Below are 21,918 nucleotides of genomic sequence, written 5' to 3'. Positions count from 1 at the left end.
TACTAACAAAATGGCAGTTTCATAGAATCATAGAATCATTTAGGTTGGAAAAGACCTTTAAGATCATTGAGTCCAAGCGTAAATCTAACACTGCCAAGTCCACCACTAAACCATGTCCCTAAGCACCATGTCTACATGTCTTTTAAACACCTCCAGGGATGGTGACTCAACCACTTCCCTGGGCAGCCTGTTCCAGTGCTTGACAACCCTTTCAGTGAAGAAATTTTTCCTAATACCCAATCTAAACCTCCCCTGGTGCAACTTGAGGCCATTTCCTCTTGTCCTACCACTTGTTACTTGGGAAAAGAGACCGACACCCACCTCACAACAACCTTCTTGCAGGGCGTTGTAGAGAGCGATAAGGCCTCCCCTCAGCCTCCTTTTCTCCAGGCTAAACAACCCCAGTTCCCTCAGCCGCTCCTCATAAGACTTGTTCTCTAGACCCTTCACCAGCTTCACTGCTCTTCTTTGGACGTGCTCCAGCACCTCAATGTCTTTCTTGTCGTGAGGGGCCCAAAACTGAACACAGTATTCGAGGTGTGGTCTCACCAGTGCCGAGTACAGGGGCATAATCACTTCCCTAGTCCTGCTGGCCACACTATTTTCAACCACTAACAAAACCCTCCAATTGCCCCACTTTTTCTTTAGCGCCAGAAGATTCTTCTGAACTACAAAACCACATGCATTTCCTCTCTCAGTGGATGGTACATTAATAATTTGCAACCCATCAGAAAGCAAGATGCAAACAGCAAAGATGACATTGAATAAATACAGGAAAAAAACAAGGAAGCTCAGCAAATCTAAATTATTTGCTTTCGTATTTAAATTAATAAACTCATTTGTGAATTAGCCATGGCACAGGGCAAAGAAATTAGAGGCATCTCACTAGATAACTGCTTCAGACCATGTAATTTCTTGGCAAATGCATGTCATGAAATCATCTCTTGGGGAACTGCAGCCATCAGGGGGGTCTATTTCAGACATTGCATTGCCCCGATTAATGCGCTGTATGAGGATGTCGTAACCTTTCAGGGTACTCATCTCCACTACACTTGGGTGAGGTAGCACACTATTTATTATACCTATGTAACAAAAATAAAGACCAAAGACTCAGAGAAACTAAGTGATTTGTTCAAATGTACACAAAGAGCCTGTGGCAGTCAGCTCTCTGATGCAGCTCCTCCAAGCTGTAAGGGACTTTTCCAAGTATCAGGGTACCCTATTTCGATCAGATTAGGCAACTACCACTGGAGATGCTCAGTGTATGAGATCAGTGACAGGTATACTTGATACCCGCTGTAAAGAGGATTAGCATCCCAGCAACACTTTCAGACCCCCTATGTCTATGAGTCTTTAACAACTTGGTCCAGGACAAAGTATATTAGTTATTGTAATTGCAGAGGTCTTTGAAAATAGCTTCAAGAGTAGGTATTGCAACAGTGTTAGTAAATGCATAGAGGTTAAGTTAGCGTCTGAAAAGGAACAAGGTTTTGATCAGCTTTAATATAGGTCTTCCACAACACTGCGAATGCTGGGCATCAGAGAGTGCTCCCCTACATCATTACGTTTAATGAGGAAAAAGGGCTCCTCCTGAAAATTATTCAGAGCAGGGTACGAATGAAGGTCTTCTCACAGGGGCTCCATTCTAGATGAGCTGTTTAGGGAGCCTAGAGCACCCTCATTCCTAACTTCTGAGCAAACACTCCCCTGTGGCCCAGGATCAAGAGTCCCACTGACAATAGCGGGCCACCAGGGCACAGCTCCAGTCCCCTGCCCACCTTCAGACCCATGCCCTGGGAGTCCTCGGACTCCCACAGCACTGAAAAGAGAGAAAGCAGTTACATACCTGTCATTCCCAGACATCCCATCTCTTTTTGAAGCCACAGATTATCTTTAATAACCTAAAGTTAACATAGAAGAGAGCAATTATAATGAAGAACTGTTTTCATAAATGTCTAATATTGAACTCTTACACTGAATTTGTGGTTCACAATTAGACAGAACCTGTTCCACAAAGCCTCAAGTTTCTCAAAATTAACTACCAGAAGAGACATAAAATGGCTCTAGAGGTCTCCCACAGCTTGTTAAGCAGTATGAGGCTCTGCTGTCTCCCACTATGGCTATGCATGCTTGGGGCTCAAACTAAACTTACACTTCATATTATCAGTGAGCCCCTGTGCAATAGTGGAGCAGAAGGGTTTGCTATTAGTTTGTTCTTATAAAATAATCTTTGCCGTTTTCAAAGGCAGATTTGAGGACACAGGAAAATCTGATCACTAGGAGTCAGCAGGAATGTGTCCATATTGGATGATCAAGTCTACTGACATTACGGTCATTTTTCCTTCGGAGCATTACATGGAGCCTTTCAAAGGGACCGCAGGCTAAAAGCTGCAGCTTACAAGGCAATCTGTGAGAGCCTCCCACCTGTGCCCAGACCGCAGAGATTGCTACAGAAATCACAGCTCTAAAACATCAGTAAAAGAAACCAGTGTTTTTAAGGATTGTTAATGCTCAGTGTTTTGATCAAGATGTAGTAGTCATACAAGCAAGTTTTCATTTAATAAAAATGCTTCCTTGCAGGAGATAATGCAGAGTTAGGCATGTTGGCTGATTAACAGCGATCTTCTAAGTTCGCTGAGTGACGTGACCCACACTTGCTGTTTGTTTGCTCCCAAGCACTGCATGTGAGTAATATTAAGTACTGACTTATGTCAGCACCACCGTTACAGTACAGCAAGTTAGGGGCAATTTTCTTCTTCACCTGCTCGGGGAAGCCATCCCTTTCATTATTGCTAGAGCTGTAACTTTAGTTAACCTTGTGTGAAAATAGTTCTCACTTCAGGTAGGGCACTTTCCCTCAAAATAACAGAAAATGCAAGACATCTCACAAATTTGGATGCACCCAGGAGCCCTGGGTTTTAAGTGGACACTGCTCTGGAAAACAAGTACATATGGGATTGGAGGCAGCTCTTGTGGAGGAAAAAGAAAGGACAGAAAAACGAACACAAGCGGGAATGTGCAGCACACACTGAGCAGCCTCAGGATGCAGCTCTGGGAGACTCCAGGCACTGAGCTCTTTGCTAGGGGCTATTTGCAAATACCTTGTCGTACAGCTCTCCCTGCACTCCAGAATTCTTGTACACAAACAGAGTTATGCCAAAGTTCTCTAATGCCATTATTAATTTCTTCTTATTGGTTAAGCAGTCTATATGACCTTTAATTTTGAGTACCCAAGCATCTCAAGAACACAGAAAGATAAGAGCAGGAAACTCCAGTGGCAAACTTAAACAAGAAATTGTCTGGTGGATAGATATATATACATATGTCTTTTCATATATGCATATGGATACGCAGCAATAGAAATCACATGTTAAAAGGGAATTAACCTTTGCCAGATACTTCTACAGCAGTCTAGAGCCCTATCTGCATTAAGGAAATGTGTACCAGTACACTAAATGGACATAACGACACCAGTGTAAAACACTGATGAAAATATAAAACACCAATACGACAGCCTATTATGTTAAATGTTGAAATAAATCGTTTATAAATATAAATCCCAAATATTACTTCTATGCATTGTATCAGCATATATATGAATGTGAATGTTAAGTGTCAACAGTTCCTTTGTAAATGAGCCTGTAACAAAAGCAGACAGTCATCTAAGCATGCATAAAGGCATGCAGAAAATGTGGCTTGCTAGCTAACAAGCTTTATTTCCTAATTCCTAGGAAATCAGTGTACAAACGGCTCCTGATCTCCACAGACTCCAGGCATTCATTCAGCTGTGGTTTTACAACAGCTCATGCACAAAAATCTGTGGTGTTCGTATGTCCATGTTTGTCAACTACAAATGACATTACAGCACTCCTTGTTTTTTCTTCTGCCTTATCTGACATTCAGTTCTCAGTAGTCTGCACCGGAAAATATAGTCTGGATATTCGGCACAATTCTTCCACTCTGCTACAGAGTGTGTCCATAATACCAGAGGGAATCACGAGGGGCTCTGCATTGGCAAATAGTGCCAATTCTACAGGCCAGCACTTGCATCATGCTTCAAAAGTAATTAATTTAATGCAGTAATACTGCCAGCAGACATTTTCCCAGGTTTTACATTAATTTATTTTTCTGGTGGAAAAATAAGGTGGGTTTTGGTTTTTTTTTCATTTTCCTGCAATACTATTTCCTGCTGATTAGCCTTTTTGTAATCACACCACAAACTATCATTCGTGACTCCCTCCATTCCCCACCGCAGTCTCAGGTGTTCTCCACGTCGGCAAAAGAAAACTACGTTGACACATTTTGAGACAGCTTGATAGATACATACCTAGACAAGGAGAAAGAATGAAAAATAAAAGCTGTATCCTAAACCGCTAGTGACATTCCCAATACCGGGCTGACACCAGTGGGCAAGGGTACTGTGACTAGATAAAAGAACACCAAATGCCTCTGCTCAGGACCAACAGCGAAGCGGAGCCACTGTGGCATGTGGCACGTTGCAGCGGCCCCACTACGCCGACCCCTGGCAGCTTCTCGGGCCGCTGCCCCCAGCCCAAGCGCCTGGGAAGCGGCCGCTTCTCTGCCGGGCCGCTGCTCCTCCAGCAAACCCCGCCGTGGGGGCTCGCTGCGCCCGCAGACAGGGCCTCTCCTTCGCCCGCCATCAGCCGCCCGGGCCCACGGATCCGCCCCGCTGAGGGTCTGACCCGCCAGCCGCCCAGCGCCCCGCGGGCACACCGCCTTACCCCAGCCGCCGTCTGACCGCAGGGCTCCCGGGGCGGGCGCGGCACCCCGGCCCCCTCCGCGGGGCCTGGCGGGAGGCGGCCCCCGGCCCGGGCGCGCCAGGTGGCCGCTCCGAGGAGCTGGGCGGGCGCGGAGGGCCCGCTGGGGAGCAGCGCCAGCAGCAGGCCGGCCAGCAGCCGCCGCATGGCGGCGGGCGGCCCCTCCGCGGGCGCGCAGGGCGCCGCGGAGACTTTCCAGGCGCTGCCCCCGAGCCAGGCCGGGCCTCACCCACCGCATCCATCCGCCATCGGTCTCCTCCCACGGCAGCGAGGGCGGGGGGCGGGCGGCGGAGGGGCCCCGAGCGGCGGGACCTCCCCTCCCCTCCCTTGTCTTCTCTTCTCTTCTCCTCTCCTCTCCTCTCTACGGGCCGGGCCGGGCCGGGCCCGATGGCGGCGGCCGGGGGCTGCCTGCGGGCAGTGGGGCTGCAGTTCTGGGCTCGCTCGCTGCAGGCGCTGCCCGCCCTGCTGGCCCCCGCCGTCCTGCTGGGGCTGCTGCTGGGCGCCGCCGCCGCCGCCCTGCTCTGCCGCTGCGCGCTCGGGCCGCGCCGGCGGAGAGAGGTACGCGGGGCCGGCGGGCGGGGGGCTGGCAGCCGGCCTTCCCCACTGCCTTCCGCCGCGGGGAGGCTCGGGCCTGTCTCGGAGTACACAGCTTGGAGGAGTCAGGCCCGGTTTGTGAGGGACAGCGGCCCCGGAGGGGCCGGGAGGTGCCGCCGGCTCGGCTCTGCCCGCTGCACGGGACAGCCGGGGCTGCCTGAGCTGGGCCGGGAGCCCCGGGCCGGCCCCGGGGGCGCGGGGCGAGCGGCGCGGCCGGTGGTGTAGGCTGCAGCGGTGACTCTGGGGGCTTGGGGTGAGCTCGGTGGTAGGTGGGGAGCCCCGTAGTTCCTGAAGCACTTTTGTTGGAAAGGATTTTACTACTTTCTTCATTTAAAAATTTACTGAAACAAACGGGCTGACTCAAAAAAGAGGCTGGTTTACGTATTTATGTGTTCTGAATATTGCCCTACTGGCCTCTAACATAGGTGACCCACTAGTTGCCTCTCGCAGCCATCACTTGTACGAGGCTGTGTTGCTTTTGGGGGATAACGGAGATGTACCTGGCTTGCAGAAACTTCGTGAGATAGTTGAAAATAAACGCTAATTTCCATCCTAAACCAGAAAGAACAATCTGATTTCCAAAGCATTTTACAAACTTTTCCAAAGTTCAGTTTACAAACAGCACAAGCAGAGTATTAGTACTAACCCACAGCAGTAACTTTGCACTGAGTGTACAGACATCCATACCCGAGAAATAAAGGAGGCAGAACGCATCTGACAGTTTGCTTGATGCAAAACTAACAGGGTTTTCTAAAGCATGTGATTTTGTTAATAACATACGTGCCTTGCTGTTTTAAGGACTGAGGTGGATGGTTCATAGCTCTTTATTACATGAAGTGTTTGTTTGGACTCAAGGATTGCAGAGGTAGCACATACCTGCAGAACCGCTACTGGGCAGATGTATTTTCTAAGAATTGTTACCGACTTCTGCTGCTTTCTCCCATCGCATTTAGACCCAAGTCGTGCTGGATTGACTGGATGTAGCAATGATTGGTGCTGGCGCAGCTGGGAAATTTGGAGCCCTGCGGAGCGTTCTGCCAGCCTGCAGTGGGGGGTCTGGTTTGGCTTGGTTTTTAACCACACCTTTTTTCAGCTATAACAGCTCTGCTGCATGCGCGTATCTGCTAGTGTTGATCGTCATTAAACATGACATAAGAGAAAAATCCTCTTGCTCCCAACTGCTTTTAAGTAGGAGGTTTGAAACTCTGTTTGAAGCCATGCTTTAACCTAGTAATGGAGGCACTTCAAATGCTGGATCAATGTGTCCTGTGTGAGTGCATGATTCAGTTGCTCATTTTCCCTGCCTTAATAGGTGGTATCTTTATTGTACTGCCACTACCAACTCAAATATAGCTATGTAGAATTTCATCCTTTATGTCATTTATGTCAATAGGGAATACAAGCTGTCAGTTGTCTCTGACCCAGATCTTCAGATGCATTTAGGTGCTTAAATGCCATTAAAATCAATGCTGCTACTGTAAAAGAGTTGTTTATTTTGAAAGAAAAATAAACTGCCTGTTGGCGCATACAGAGCACATTGCAGGGTGGGCAGGTTTTATCCTATGGGTCTGATTTCCCAAATCGAACAGGGCTACCTTAGGCTGTCTGTGCCTGTTCCTTCTTCATACTGTCTGCCCCACCGATGCCATGGAGCAAGCCTATTGTGTGTATAGCAGGTACTGAACTGCTCGTATTGCAGCCTTCTGTATCCAAAGTAAAAGCAGGGATAGTTTACATAAGTATGCCATGTTCCTTCCCAAGCAGCTGAGTTATCCTTGCAGTGGGAGCAGGGCAAGTACCTGGAGTCCGAAGCAGCCATAGGCACCGAGATAAGCCATCAGCGTTTGACATTCAGCCCCGATTAATCACTATTCTGTAGATCTCAGCCTGAATCTGTGGGACTTGGATGCATGCAGTTAAGTGCCTTATTGGTTTGATGATCTGTGCATAGGATGCACTGGGATAGTTTTAAGAAGAAACCTTTACCATGGTAACTTCAGACCATGTAGTGTACTGTAACACGTTTCTATCGATAATACTCTCCTGTTAAGAGTGCGGCGTTGCCTGGAGGCTCTTGTGGCCTTTTGAGTTGGAGCATGTCTCATTATGGTATTCTGGTAGATTAGCTTGATGAAGTGTTGCAGTAATTACAGTTAGACTTAGTTTTATTCAACTTCTTAATGCTCTAAAAGGGGAGCTCAGTAGCACTTCAGTTGGAAAAATAACAAAGGACAAAAACAAATGGAAAGGAAGGCGATGAGATTAGAAATGTTAGGAGGAAAGAAATGAATCCTGGAAAAATTCAAATACTTTTAAAATTATAGTGTTGGAGAGATAAAGGAGTGAAAATGAATACTGGATGAATATGAACAATTGGAGAAACAAGTCAAGAAAAGCAAATTCTTATTTTGGAGTGGCTATGATGTGAGGTACAGTGGTGAGCTCAATGTGGCTACTTCCACAAGTCCCAATCACTCAACCTAAATTTTGTGAACTTCTGGTTTGGGACAAATAAGTGACAAGATAGCTGAGGGAGACTTGTAGCTGTTTTTTTGTTATAAGTAGATTTTTAGGAACCAGCATCTGCAATTCACTAAGTCTTAGAGGCTAACCCAAGAATATGGTCTGTATTATTGAGCATCTAAGTTCCAGAGAGGTGATAGAGGCAAGTCATAAGGAATTAAATGTATTCAAAGGCTGGGCAGTTCTCTGTATTCTGAGAAAATGGCCTATTTTATATACCAAGTGGCCAAATAATTCAAGGAGGATCTTTCCATAAGACAGTTACATGCATAGTGACTGCAGCCATATCGTTAGACTACATTAAAAAGCAGTCAGTGGACTGAAAACCTGAAAAATAATTTTAAAAGTAGTTGAGGTAGGGTGGCTGCCATCTTTTCCTTCACTAAAAAAATTCCTTGCAATGCTGTGTTTGGATACATTGACAACCGTTAGTATTATTTTTTGGTCTGTCTAGTGCACAGGGAAGAGCATGTACAGCAGGAGGTTTTGTTCCTACACAGCCTGTGTCTGTACCAGCGGCTCTGTATGTTTGTTAGGGAAGTAAAGGCCAATGATATGGGCTGCTGTTGGGGAAGGAAGATGGTGAACATTTTCTGATGGTTATTTCTTCCTGACAGGAACTTGCCCACACATAAAACTTTAGGAAGTTTTTGTCATAGCAAGGGAGCAAAAATACTCAGCGTTCTCTTCATTACAGGCAATTATAGACAATTTTAGTTAACTTGTTTTAATTGAGAAGTTTGAACTCAGACTGTGAGCTCGACTCCATAGTGTGTAGTAAGACGTTTTGAGAGCAGATGCATTGATTTGACATGTTTACAGCCTCTTACAACTTTTCAGATTAAAATTCTACTTCTGGACTGACATCAAATTTATAAAGTTCATGAATTTTAATTATTCCTTCCTGAATATATAAAATTCTCATTCATTTTCAGATTGCATTTTTCCAAAATTTTCAACTAATACTGAAATCATTTTCAGGATGGAGACATGACTGTATCCAGGCTGCTGCCAAAGATGTTTCCAGTGAATCTGCATGATCTCAGTGTTATATTTTATCTGTTTTCTCTTGGAATTTCAGAAGGATGATTCCCAGAGACTTCTGGAAAGCTTCAACTCTGATGAAAAAGAGCACACACTCACAAAAAGTAAAGCAGAACCCTATACCTCAAAGGAGGAAATGGTGCTGGAGGTAAAGCTCTGCTCTTGTTGGTGGATATCCATTTTGCTGCATGTAGCAATGAGCACATTCAGGGCCTGGTCCAAACTGTCTTAATTTTATTGAGTTTGGAATTGAGCCCTTAAAAAGTGTTCAGAAAAAGCATAAGAAGGAGAGTGGGAGTTGATGGCTGCTTATGAATGCAACCATTTCAGGCACTCATTCCCCTTATGAGTTCCATTTCTCTTGGGGGACACTTTTTGGATATTTTAATCAAGATCCCGAGTTCTTTGTGGCCAGGGGCTTCTTTGGTTTTGTCTCTGCATTGTCCTTAATTTCAAAAGGCTGATGAAAAAAGTTAACACTATTAAGAAAAAGTTCTTAAGTACTGAAATCAGTGCTGATAGTTGATAGTGGACTCTTTCCTGGAGAAGGAGATTTATTAGAGAAATTTTGACAGTAACAAAGTTCCCTCATCAGGTCCAATCTGGAAGAAATACTTTTTTTCTAGAGCCTCCTTAGAGGCTCCAGCTCTCAGTTTGACTGAGTAGATCAATGGAGCGAGAAAGACTAAATGAGGTAAAATGAGTGTGTTTGCGAACAGCAGCATCTTCAATGGCTTTCTCACATAGGAAGTTCTCCCATCAGGTAGCAGCTGAAGATACAGTGCAGAGTTCAAATGACCACAAGTACTGAAACACCACTGTGGTGAGCTGGGATTCAAGGACAATTAGAGAAACAATTTGGAAAGAAAAGTAGGAGAAGGTATAAACTTAACCCACCCTCAATCAAAAATTCAGATAACTTTTTTGTGTGTGTGTGATAATCTCAAAATAACTTGAGAACCAGTCCCACCATGTAGTTGTTAGCTCACTGCCTTTCACCCAAAGCTGATTTGACTGCTCTTGGTGAAGCTAAAGGTTGTGAGTTAACTGCACATTTAAAAAAATGTGCAGTTCAGCTAGCTCAGTCTATTATACATAAATTAAATACATGCAGAAAGTGTTGGTTAAAGTCAGCCAGTCTGGTGCTTAGCTTGTAACGAGAACTGGTTTCAAGACAAAGAGAAGATAGACGTTACTGTAAACATTTTACTGTTAGTTTAAATCCTGACAGTTAATTAATCTTCATTTCAGTTTTGTGATCAGGAATGGTGACAAACTGTGGTTGGTCATGTTGTTTGAATTAAAGTACAGCATAACAAGTGAGCATGGATCAGATTCTCTTTTGGAGTGTAAATCCTGTGGGAGAACTTATGCAATGATATAACTTTATGCATATTACCAGTCCTTTTGAAATGGGGTCACAGTCTTTTAAAGATGATCGTTCACAACTATATCCTTTTCCCAAACATGTTAGCTCATTTATAACACATTAAGAAGTAACCTTGTTATTTGAAGGGACTTTCTCCCACCTATTTGTCTAACTACTGAACTTATATACAACTACTGAAGTTACGTATTTTTTTTTCTATTCATTTGTTCCAATTCCCAGAGGCTTTTGCGGTTACAAGCCTCAAATTGACAGTTCATGAAGAAGCATAGATGGAAAATGCTTTTCGTTAGGTTAGAGCACTTCAGAAAAAAAGCTATTTTCATTCTGAGACCTTCCACATTGCAATAATACCATAATTACCATGTTAATAATAACTGTGTATTACTCATGCCTGCTGAGAAGCAGGATGTGTTAGTTCTAGCACACTGCGATATGGTTTTGCGGCTTTGGACTGGAGCTGCTCTGCCTCCAGCCATTGCAGAGCAATAGCTCTGTCGGATTCTGTCCCTGAATATGTACTGCTAGCAGTGGGACTGCTGAGTATGAGCAAGTTTTTTACACGCTGACCCCGTGCTTTTAACTTTATCAGTAAATCAAAAAATGACTTCTGGAAATAAATGAAATGGAGATGAAAAGGTGCAATGGTAAAAGAGTCTAATGAATGATGTAGTTTGCTCTTCTCTTCCCATTTCTATTTTTAGACTCTATTAGTGCTTTGATATTTCAGATATATTGATATAAAGAAAAATCTATATAAAGAAAATGGTGTTTTGACAGATCAGATTCATTCATTTCGTATGACAAAACCAAAAAAGTTAGAATAGGAAATCTCCTAAAGCTTGGATTTAAACATTCTATCTGTTGCTTATAGCCAACCTTTTATTAAGCTGTACATAACCTCACAAAACAAAGCTGATTATCCCATTGCTCCAGTGCATAAAGCAGTGGCTAGGAAAGAGGAGGAGCAGAAAGTCAGATTACGTGATATAGCAGATTGTATGAAAAGAATGCATTATCTATAAAAAGTTCTTTGGAAGAACATTGGTATTTTCTGTAGATTATAAGTAAGGGTTGTACTATAGAAGTTCTTCCTGGAAAAAATGATGACTAGTTTTGTTTAATCTATTGTTTCTTTATTTAAATTGAAAGACAGAATTTATAGCCATGATGATATCTGTGGAGCTTATCCTTTAGGACTTTCTATTATTAAGATAATTTCAATCTCTAATGTGAAATCTTTAGTTGCTGCTAAAGGGAGGAAAAAAAAAAGAAATGAAAATAACTTGTGAATACCAGCTATTGCCTATTTTCCCTTGCAGGAGTAAAACCATTTTGGAGCAGTGGTAATGACAGAGTTCCCTTTTCTGGGTTTCATACTCTGAACGAGTCTTATGAGAAGACTTCTTGTGCCAAAGCAGAAACAGTCAATAAATAGTTATAAATAGGAATTTCTAAGTTATGTAACCGAAAGGGGCATGTGATTCTTACAGTGAACGACCATCAGATCGGCTGCGGTTCCCAAATGGTTTTCTGTTCTTTTCCATACAGGAAAGTGAGTCTCCTGTGAACAGTAACGTCATGGCATTTGCATTAAAGGCAAAAGTGATCTATCCCATCAATCAGAAATTTAGGGTAAGGTTTTAGATTCTACTTGTAAAAATTAATGACAATCATTCTGTGTCAGAGTAAATTGCAGAGTCAAGTAATGGAAGAAGACTTACTGCCAATCTGCTTAATAGGGATCTTTCTTTGTTTATAGTCCATTGACTCAGGGCTTATTCTGTAAGGCATCAGCTGCTTTCAGCTCCCCCTGAAACCTGCAGTGCTTTACATGGTGTCCGATCAACTTTCACTGTAGTCAAGAGACCTTTTCTTCCCATTAACATTAATGGAAGTTGGGTCTGTCCAAGGAGCCATAAGAAAAACCCCACAAGGATCTGCCCTTCAGTAAGAAAACATGCACCAAGCAGATAACCACAACAGAAGAATGCTTTTCCGGGCAGTGCAGAAACCTGTCAGTATGATGAATCTTAATTTATGTGGAAACACTTTTGCTGTGTATGTTGTTTAATTTTTCACTTGAAAGCAAACACTGCAAATTGATGAGATGTTTATCTCCTTATTATGTTGTATTAATTGACCTTGTGAATTTTCTTTGACTGTAGCCTTTGGCAGATGGCTCATCCAATCCGTCTTTGCATGAGAATCCAAAGCAGGCGGTTCTGCCTAATCAGGTCATGGAGACATCTACATCAGGCAGCCTGGGATCCCTGAGCCAGGGAGACAAAGAGGACTGCAGTTCCTCCACAACAATACATTCCACAACAAGCGATGACAGATTTCAGGCTCGAGCCTTCCTCAAGGTGACCAGCTTCCCTGAAGTGCTAACATCTGAGAGGTAAGCAGTAAACCTGCCCTTGTGTTTGGTCATTTCCTAGCGTGCCCCAGTGGTTTTCAGGACAATCACTAAAGGTCTGGTGTAAACCAAAGGCTGGGCTTGAATGCATACATTCACCACATCAAGACAGGGTTATCTGCTTATAACCCTAAAAAAGTGGTTGGGGAGATTAACACATCATGCTGCATATTGAAAGTCAGTTTGTTCTTTATGAAATTCTGGGAATCAGAACTTCGGCAAAAGCTGTCTCGTAAAAGGTGTATCACTGTTAGGATGAGGAGATCCCTTTGTTTTGGCTGGTATGCTCAGTTCACACATGCAGTGGCATGCCTGACCGGGGATGGAGTCCTCTGCACTGCACAACGTCAAGTCACGCAACAGGTGCCTTGAGAACAGCAAGTGGCAGTGGTCTGTTTTCGCCATTTTAAGGGGAACTATTCATGTCTTATTGTGGGAAAACAGTTCCTTCCTCGGACGTGCCACTGATGAGCAGGTAGAGCTAATCAAAATGGACTGTCAGCTCTGATTTTCTTTCAGCTGTACCACGGCAAGGTACCCCTAGATGAATACGTATGTGTCTGTATTCTCATTAGCAAGAATAAAGAAAATCATATTTGTGTCGGTGTGGGGACGGGGGAAGGTACTAGCGATGAAGAACATTTTCAAAATATCTACTCATAGCTGTTTTAACTTAAAGCCTTGTTTTCCCTTTGTTGTAGCCACTCATGCCTATATTTACTTTGCCTTTTTCTAAAGGGAACTGCAACTCCAACTTTGTTAAAAGCACTATTTTGTTTTGCTTACTTTTATGTAGAGATGTTTTATCTGAAAGAGAAGGCAATGTGGAAATAAAGTGATTTGACTGCTGTTTTGGGGCAATGCTTTTAGGAGAATTTAGTGGTTAAATGAAACTACTATATGGTGTTGCCCTTCTGTGTAACTTTCATTTAGATTGATATTAACACTTTTTTAATCTTTGTTTTAGTTTTGATGTTAAGCTCTGCCTTTGCAGTCTTATTTTAAAAGATCTCATGCTTCTTGATACTGAACTCAGAAAAGAAAAGCATGTGGTAGGTACTCATATCTCATTTATAGCTATCTGTTGTGAACATCTTAGTTGAATATCAGTTTAGGAAATAGCATAAACAACTGGCTAGCTGGGAAGTAGTGTAGCAGAGTTGCATTTCTACAGTATTGTCTTTATTTTTTCTCCTGCATACATATGGGCTTCATAAAGGAATAAAATGTAATGAAATATATTGGGCTGTGAAATACTGAGGGTCAGGCTGGATAATATAAAAATTTGGTTTTAAACTTTACTCCAGAGAATAACATACAGCACTTGAGGTTCATAAAAAGAGGGGAAAAAAATTATGTAATAGATGAGTTTATGTCTTAAGGACAGTGTTTGTGCATTGTAACTCCAAGGACTCCAAGCTCTTTGAATAAAATTGAAAATTCAGATCAGCTGAATCAGTACCACTGTGATAAGTATAATAGTCATGATTTTGTAGGACAGAGGAATTAAGGTACCTGTTTAAACCATAGATAGCTACCTACATCAAGTCACAGCATCCAAAGCTGACAGGAAAAAAAAACAAAACAAAAAAAAAATGGATGTATACAATTAAAGCCACAGAATGCTCGGTTAGGAGAATTGTTTATGGTGACTAGTTATGATCAAGTACAGAATCATTACCATTACTGAGTTTTAGCTCACTTAATATAAATCTGGACATATATATATGAAGTATAAATATATATAAAGTATATATATATATTAAAAGTATATATAAAGTGTATATATATAAAGTATATAGCTTTCTCTTCCCCTTCTTTCCCGACCTCTGTTTAAACAGATTGGTCATTTCTGATATAATTTATTAAATGCAGTGAGAAAATTTCAAGGGGTGGGTTTTTCTGAACAAATTTCTATACAACCCAAAGGAGGAAGCATAAAAGTAAACCTGGAAAGCAGCTTCTCTTCTGATGGGTTATTCCCATCTAAGTAGATGAGAAACGGAACTTGAGATCAGATTCCAGAAGGAAGTTTAGCTTGACTAGGGAAGGTTGAACTTGATCTCAAAGTTAATCATCAATTTGTAAATGAAGGTAAGGTAACAACATGGTGATGTAATCACAGAAACACTGAGAAAATGAGGATTTAACACACTCTGTGGGCCACCAGAAATTACCACAAAAGGCAGATGACTTTGACCTTCACCTGAATCATAGAATAGCTTTATATTTTTTCTAGCAGGGGAAAAGGACAAAAAAAATTCAGCCTGGAGAATAGTTTCTTCCTTTTCCATTCTGCTTTCTCTGATTTCAGTCAGTCTTTCTTAGCATCAGGTCTAGGAAAAGGAAACATATCCTCTTCCTTCAGTGTTTTCCTGAATTCTTCCCCGCCCCCCCCCCCCCCCCCATTTTTACAGTATGTGGTGTCTTGGTGGTGTGTGTTCAAAACTTGCCAAATTCCTATCCAAAACATTGGCAAGTGAGATCTAAAACATGGCTGCTTTATGGTTTTCTCTTCTACTGAGCTCTAATTATAACATATTTTCCAGATTTTGCTCAGCTGAAATGTTGGCTTCAATAACTGGTTTTATATGTAAATTATGATTTTATTTACATTTTTATATGTTTAAAATGGGCAACTTCTGCATCATCTGTTTTCAAGCACATGAGTAACAGGCAGGTGGCTGTTAAATTTCACATATTTTTATCTTCACGTTGGAAAATGCTGCAGCAGTTAGTAATGAAGTGAATTGTCTTTACACTGACACTCAAATTGAGGCAAGAGGGGAAGAGGTTAAGCAAAAATTATCCCAGTGTTCAAAAACATCTTTTTGAAGACACTGGTATTACAATCTTCAAAAAAAAAAAAGCACACAACTGGAAAATAGGTGTATTTTTTGTAAGGGAAGGTAGCTAGAACTTGAGATGGTTACTTTTGGGTCGTATATGAAAATGTTTGCTACTTCATTTGGCCGACTACAGTTGAAATCATAGTAATGAATATGTTAGTATCTTTCAGTTTAGGGGTTCATTAAACTTTAGAAAAATGGGCTTTATATTTTTAAGTGATCTACATTTTCTCCAGTAAAGGACAGTTTAAAATATGTCAGTCTGGTTACAAGGATATATGAGATTATGTCCTTGTCCTTCTTAGAATGTAACACCATCTTCCAGTATCTTACTGAAGCCAAAGCCAAAGAATTTTTCACAATGGAAGTACTGCAGAGTTGCTGATGATGTTTCTGTTATTTTGCTTCCAATTCCCTGTAGTCTCACCGATTGATTTAAAGCAACAAAAATTATCACAAAGATGTCCTTATGATGTTGAACAGGCACTTACCCTGGATTTTGTTTCTTTCCTTTTAAACAGATGTTTATTCAGATTCTCAAAATATACCTCACAGACTTTTATCATAAAAAGAAGATTACTGATGATTTGTTCAAGAAGATCCTTTTAATTCAGGAAAATGTAAGTGTTTTTGTTGGTTAATATTTAAGACCACAGAAAATAAGAGTTAATCCCACCAGTTGGTGCAAGCTGCCACAGCAGGCAAGCTCACCTACTCCTTTTAAACAGCAATGTCATTTGTAATCTATTTCAGAGGAAATGCAAAGAAACTCCCTTGGTAGTTGATTCTCCCCATTACCTTGTATACATTTCCTCTTTGTTATTGTATGAGGTGATCAGGACAGTGATGTGTGTAATCTGTTAAGGATAAAAGTATTTTGTAGTTGAATCCATTCAAGCAAACAGAACATTGTGAACCTTATTCACTCAGATTTAATAATTTCTAATTATCAGGTCTTTGTCTTGTCTCATGTATCATTACTGATAATAAAATAGCAGGAAATAAAGTACCAGAAGGAAACTCAAGGCTTTTATCAAGGGAGAATATGCTTATTTTCCTCATTGTCATTTTTTCTTCCATGTACTTGTATCAAAATCCGTATGCCACTTCTGAACTGGAAGACATACATTGACAGTCAATGTGCATTTCAGGTGGAGTCACAGTACTATTTTTAAGATTATTAGAAGGAAAAAAAGCTTTACAAAACTAAACAAAATAGGAGACCTACTGGTTCCACTTCCCATTTTCCAGATTAGAGTCATAGCAAAGTCTGGGTTAAGAGGCATATCTGGAGATCGTCTGGTCCAACCTTCTGTAGGAAGCAGGGCCTCAAGTAAGGTTATCCAGTGGCTTGCCAATCCAAGTTTTGAATATTTGCACTGAGGGAGACTCCACCATTTCTTTGAGCAGCCTAGTCCAATATTTAATTTTCTCACAGTAATGATTATTTTTCTCTTATGTACAGATGAAATTTCACACCTAGGCATTAGTCTATCAGCTTGTCAGCTCTAGTTGTTGAGTTTTATTTTGTCCGTGCAGTCTCACAATCTGTGAATTAATATCAGGAATCTCTGTAGTTGTACCTTATAATTTATATCAGAATGCATTTTGCCTTAAAACCACTCTTCTGCCTTAAATCCTCAGGTTTAGTATTAAAGTTGATTGTATTTACTAAATGAAAAGTGAGATTTGGTGTGTGAATCCCTTTTTCTGATGGACTTCCGTTAATGACTTCAAATTATAAACACAGAGATAATATAGATTAGATGTGTTTCCCAGTATAGCCTAACCCTCAATGAAGCTTGACGGCATCGGTGTCTTCATGCACCTGACTGAGCTGCTGCAAGACAAAGACTAAATCTTGTTTATTAGATGCAGTAATTGCTAGAGTAGCCAGTTGTCTAAGCATCAATATGGGATTCCTGTGTCCTATATTATGGAGAGAAAGGTCTTGGAAATGTGACAGCCTTAGAGTTGGGATATCACGTAAGGGACGAGGCTGGTTATGAATACCATGTAAAAGAGACATTAGTAATAAGCAAAAGCATTAGCACTGGAAACTATTTACTGTAATACTGCATTGGCAAGATGGAGGATTATATGATTTATTGCAGACAGCATTTTCCTCTTTGAATTCTGCATTGTAAGAAAAATGCATGGGATTTTGATGAAATTGTTTGTGAAGCTTGTCAAAATCTGGTTACATTTCTTTAAGGCTTAAGGGTATCAAGTTAATGCATTGACACCCAAAATGGGGTGGTATTAAAAGTAAATGCTTGTTATGTAAGGCATGTTTCAGCAACTGAAGAATCATCCATTTCAGTATGAACCTACTAAGTAATGGCAGAAGACTAGTGTTTGTCTGTATCATTAGCTTTCAGAAAAAATCATCCTGGTTTCAAAGGATTGAAAAACTTTAAACACCCGTATAATCATGTAGCCTGTAATTTGTCCCTTATGAGCATTACAGGTGTGTTGATCTGTGTGTGGTAGCACTCTGCAGGAAACGCTGCCTGATTATCATATCTGGATACTTATCTGTGCTTTTAAACACAGCGTGCACACTCATAGCTGCCATTTAAGATGGGGCACGTGCATTAAAATAAAAATATTTGTGGCTAGATTCAAAGGATTATTAGTATGAAAGCTCATGGAGCAGTGTTTACTGAAACTTGAATTCAGTGGGGATGGACAACAGTCTTGATTGTACTCACATACTATTGGAAATGTTTGTATTTGTATTAAGTGTAGCTCAGAGCTGCCATGTACCTTGAGTTTTCTTTGCTTGCTGCAGAAGGTGCATTACCCAGAGACAGAACTTTCTGAACACTCGTGTTCAGCTTCCTTAGCCATGAGCCAGAACCGACATACAAATTCACTCCCGAATGTAGAAGTTATGCCTGTTTTTCTGTTTAACAAATCACTTGCTTTTTTTCCCAGGATTTTGAAGAATTACAGAAACAACTTGACTCTAGACTCCAGAATACTGAGATGTCAGGACCCCATAATTCAGACTACCAGAGTCTAGAAGACTTAGAAAGGAAAGAAAGGGAATATTCTGAGCACGTAATAGATAATGTAACTTTCTAATTTTTTCTAAAATTTTATTTTAATGTTATTCATTTGATGGGCAATGCTTTTTTTTTTCTTTTAAACTGTTGTGTTGACTAGTCCACAGTTAGTAGTTTAGATGTGTATGAGTCCTGAAAACATTTTTACATTGTTCCAGCAAAGTATTTCCAACTCCCTTTGGGAGCCAATGTTTTTTATACGAACACTGTCTTATCACACTGAGTTTAGAGCTGAGAAATGTCTGTTGCTTATCAGATGGTAAGATTTATTTCAAGCCTATGTATAGCCTGGGTTTTAGGAATTCTATCCTAGCACCTTGTTTTCTTCAATCCTCCATAACTGAGTAAGAGAGTAATAAGAGACTATAAAACGTTTTCAGCTGAAATAAGTACTAAGAAAATAATTACAGTACAACCTTTTAGTATGCTTTGCACATTTACTTTAGCAAAACATTTTTCTTTAGCAACTTTGCACATTAGAATACATTTACATGGTTTTTGATGTAAAAATGTAGTTTGATAGCAGGCATTTGATTCTCAAAGTAAAGATTTTTTTCTCTTCAGTAGTGTCACTGTGTCCGAATAGCTTGCAGGCTAGAAAACTGGAGGTTAAGAATATTCTGTATATTATTTTCCAGTAAACTTGAATAATCTGGAAGATATTCTCCTTCCCAGTCCTGTTTTGGAGATTTGAGCAAATTCACTGCTGATGAAAATGAAAGACTGACTAGTCAGACTGGTGGTTCTGTGAGCTGCCTGCGCTGATTGAATGCGGCACTTCATCCCTGAACTAAACAGCCCATCATCTCAGCCTTGGGCCTTTTGCATAGAGGAGTTAACATTTTTTAATGTCTGGTGGTTAAGTGCTTCGCTGGGAATTTTCTCAGCTTTCTCTTGATTTCTCTGTGCCTTTCACTTTATAGTGGAAGTCCTGGTAATGATGGTACATCTGTGTCAAGTTTCTTTTGCAATTTAACTTTGCTCTGTGAAAAATTGATTGTTTAGAGTTCTCCAGAGTTAGTCACATAAAAAAATTGCTGGCAGCCTCTCTGAGCAACATGAGACAGTTATTCACCAGCAGCAGTCATCCTTCAGTGGGTCTGTCACTCTTATGCCAGCAGATGCTTTTCATCTATATTGAAAATTATTTCCCTGTACGCAGATTCGTATAGATCAGGACCTTGAACTAATCCACTCTTCCCTCAGTAATATAAAGAGGTTTTTTGCTATACTCACAGATGCCATAGTCACAGTTTTTTTCAAAACTCACGGATACTTAATACAAATCATGGCGATGGATACATTTTCTTATCTTTATGTGTACTAGTAATCCCATTGAAGACCACAGAATATTCACAGTTGTGCAGTCATAAGTGTTTGTGGGATCGGAGCCTAGAACTAGAGATTACCCATACGATAGTATATCAGAATGGGCACACACTGTGCTGATACTGCATAAAGTACTTAATTCCAGCACAGTTAATAAACTGCTTATGTCGCATGTGGCTATGAAAGGCTTGATGGTGAAAAACAGTGACAACTTTCAGTTTTCGTTTTTTAGCAAAAATCTTGTTTGACGGGAATGCCTGCTCCTACAGCTAAATAAACTTCCCAGAAAAAAGGGATGCAGTTTGTTATCTTTTTTAGTTTTCCCATTAATACTAACAACATAATAGGCTTTTATAGATGCAAGATATGAAGAACTAACAACAAATTCTTAGCGAGTTATACAGAATGACTACATTTAAAAAGATCAGGACTGACCTACTGGTTGTGTGCCACCAACACGTGTATCATCATATAGTAAATAGGCTCTTTAGCTTTGCAAAATGTTCACTATAACTAATACTGAAAGCTGTCTGTAGTCTCAGTGACTTGTATCTCAGTAGACTCATATGCCTCTCGCTGTAATGAAATACTAGATGATTAATGAGGGAACACGGGTTGTTTTTTGATTCATATTCCACAGATGGAAGCTTTCTGGAAGCAGACTGACAAAGCCCAGCAGGCTTTTTTGGACCAATCAAAATGCTCAAGTGCTAAAGCAACAAAGATAATGATGGATCTGACTGAGAAGATGATTGCAGTAGAAAGCTTATTAAGTGAATCTCAAGATTTGCAGGCAATGGTAAAGTACAAAAAGAAATGAGAGAGATTTAGTCAATCTGAACACAAAGAATGATGCGAGTGTACAGAGTCTGTCAGTTTTGCCTCAGGAATGATGTAGACTGCTTACTCCAGTTGTCTCTTTCAGCTTTGTTGCAAAGAGCTGAACTTCCGTTGCAGTTTGTGAAGACTCACAGGAGAGTGAACTCTCTGCACTCAAGTTCTAATTCTCAAAATACTGTTTAGGCAGTCATGTTAGGAAAAAGTGATATTAATGCAGCCAGTGAGACAGGAGCAAGAGCACTAGATCTAATGATGAAGGAGAATCATTACCCTGGGCATTAGGACATTTCTTTTTCTTTCAAAGTATTTATTCCACTTTGACTGAGAAATCCTAATTTAAATTTGAGGGTGATTCTGTGTGTCCAATGACTTTAACTGGAATTGAAAACCCGTAGCATCTCTTAGTGACATGGTCTTAAGAGGGAAAAATGTGTTTATAAATGCATCAGCACCATGCTTTGTTGTGTTAAATCTAACAGATCCTTTATTTGCTTTGCACAGGACATACTGAAAGAATTACTTGGAATTTATAGATTAACAGTACAATCAGAATCTGGCCCACTGCATTTATTAGTAATTTGGAGAATAAATGGATAGGGAGCTTTATTTGGCTTACTAATAAACAGGTACGGTAGTTATTAGCTTGTTAGTTTTTCATTGGAGCAGCTAAGTAAACTGAGCTGGCCAGGTATGAAAATAGTCTTTGCAGCTGATCACGCTCGACCCATACTGGGCTACTGTACAGTAAGTTCCTTCAGACAGGCAGACTTCAAATGAGGTGTTTGGATGCAGGTACAGGACATATTCCTACCTGAAGTCACTACTGTGATGCTTCCATCTCATTGCAGGGTCATTGTCTGTGTGTCTCCGTTAACTGCACTAGTTGTCACACTCTTTCCAACCTTGCAGCATTGTCTAAAGCAGTTGCAGTTTCACCCAGGAAATCTTGCTCCCTACTGTAATCCTGGGCTTCTTCTCTAATAATGCAATGAAAGCTGGTAGGCCATAGGCAATTATACTAATTTTTAGTATATTTACTGAACTCCAGCTTACCACATACTTGAAGGAATCCCAGCAGTACCAA

General features: G+C 41.0%; 2 protein-coding genes across 3 annotated transcripts in view; one reads left to right on the top strand and one right to left on the bottom strand.

Moving 5' to 3' along the window:
- Positions 1-4,749, bottom strand: part of EVC2 (EvC ciliary complex subunit 2) — a 76,418-nt gene extending 71,669 nt beyond the window's left edge. Inside the window, 2 exon segments of the mRNA XM_050896372.1 lie at positions 1,847-1,901; positions 4,743-4,749. Coding sequence (XP_050752329.1) covers positions 1,847-1,868 — 22 coding nt within the window. The 5' untranslated portion in view covers positions 1,869-1,901; positions 4,743-4,749.
- Positions 4,750-5,165: 416 nt separating this feature from the next.
- The window catches only part of EVC (EvC ciliary complex subunit 1), a 58,361-nt gene continuing 41,608 nt past the window's right edge, over positions 5,166-21,918 (top strand). The window contains exons 1-8 of one of the 2 annotated variants that reach the window (XM_050895738.1): positions 5,166-5,336; positions 8,977-9,087; positions 11,878-11,961; positions 12,495-12,727; positions 13,713-13,797; positions 16,116-16,214; positions 18,535-18,672; positions 20,635-20,793. In XM_050895738.1, coding sequence (XP_050751695.1) covers positions 5,166-5,336; positions 8,977-9,087; positions 11,878-11,961; positions 12,495-12,727; positions 13,713-13,797; positions 16,116-16,214; positions 18,535-18,672; positions 20,635-20,793 — 1,080 coding nt within the window. Of the gene's footprint in view, positions 5,337-8,976; positions 9,088-11,877; positions 11,962-12,494; positions 12,728-13,712; positions 13,798-16,115; positions 16,215-18,534; positions 18,673-20,634; positions 20,794-21,918 lie in introns of those variants that run through there. The other variant, XM_050895739.1, reaches the window with a different exon arrangement.

This window comes from Gymnogyps californianus, chromosome 4, assembly GCF_018139145.2.
Source record: "Gymnogyps californianus isolate 813 chromosome 4, ASM1813914v2, whole genome shotgun sequence".
In the NCBI taxonomy this organism is placed as follows: Eukaryota; Metazoa; Chordata; class Aves; order Accipitriformes; family Cathartidae; genus Gymnogyps; species Gymnogyps californianus.
This window is presented reverse-complemented; position numbering and strand designations above follow the sequence as displayed.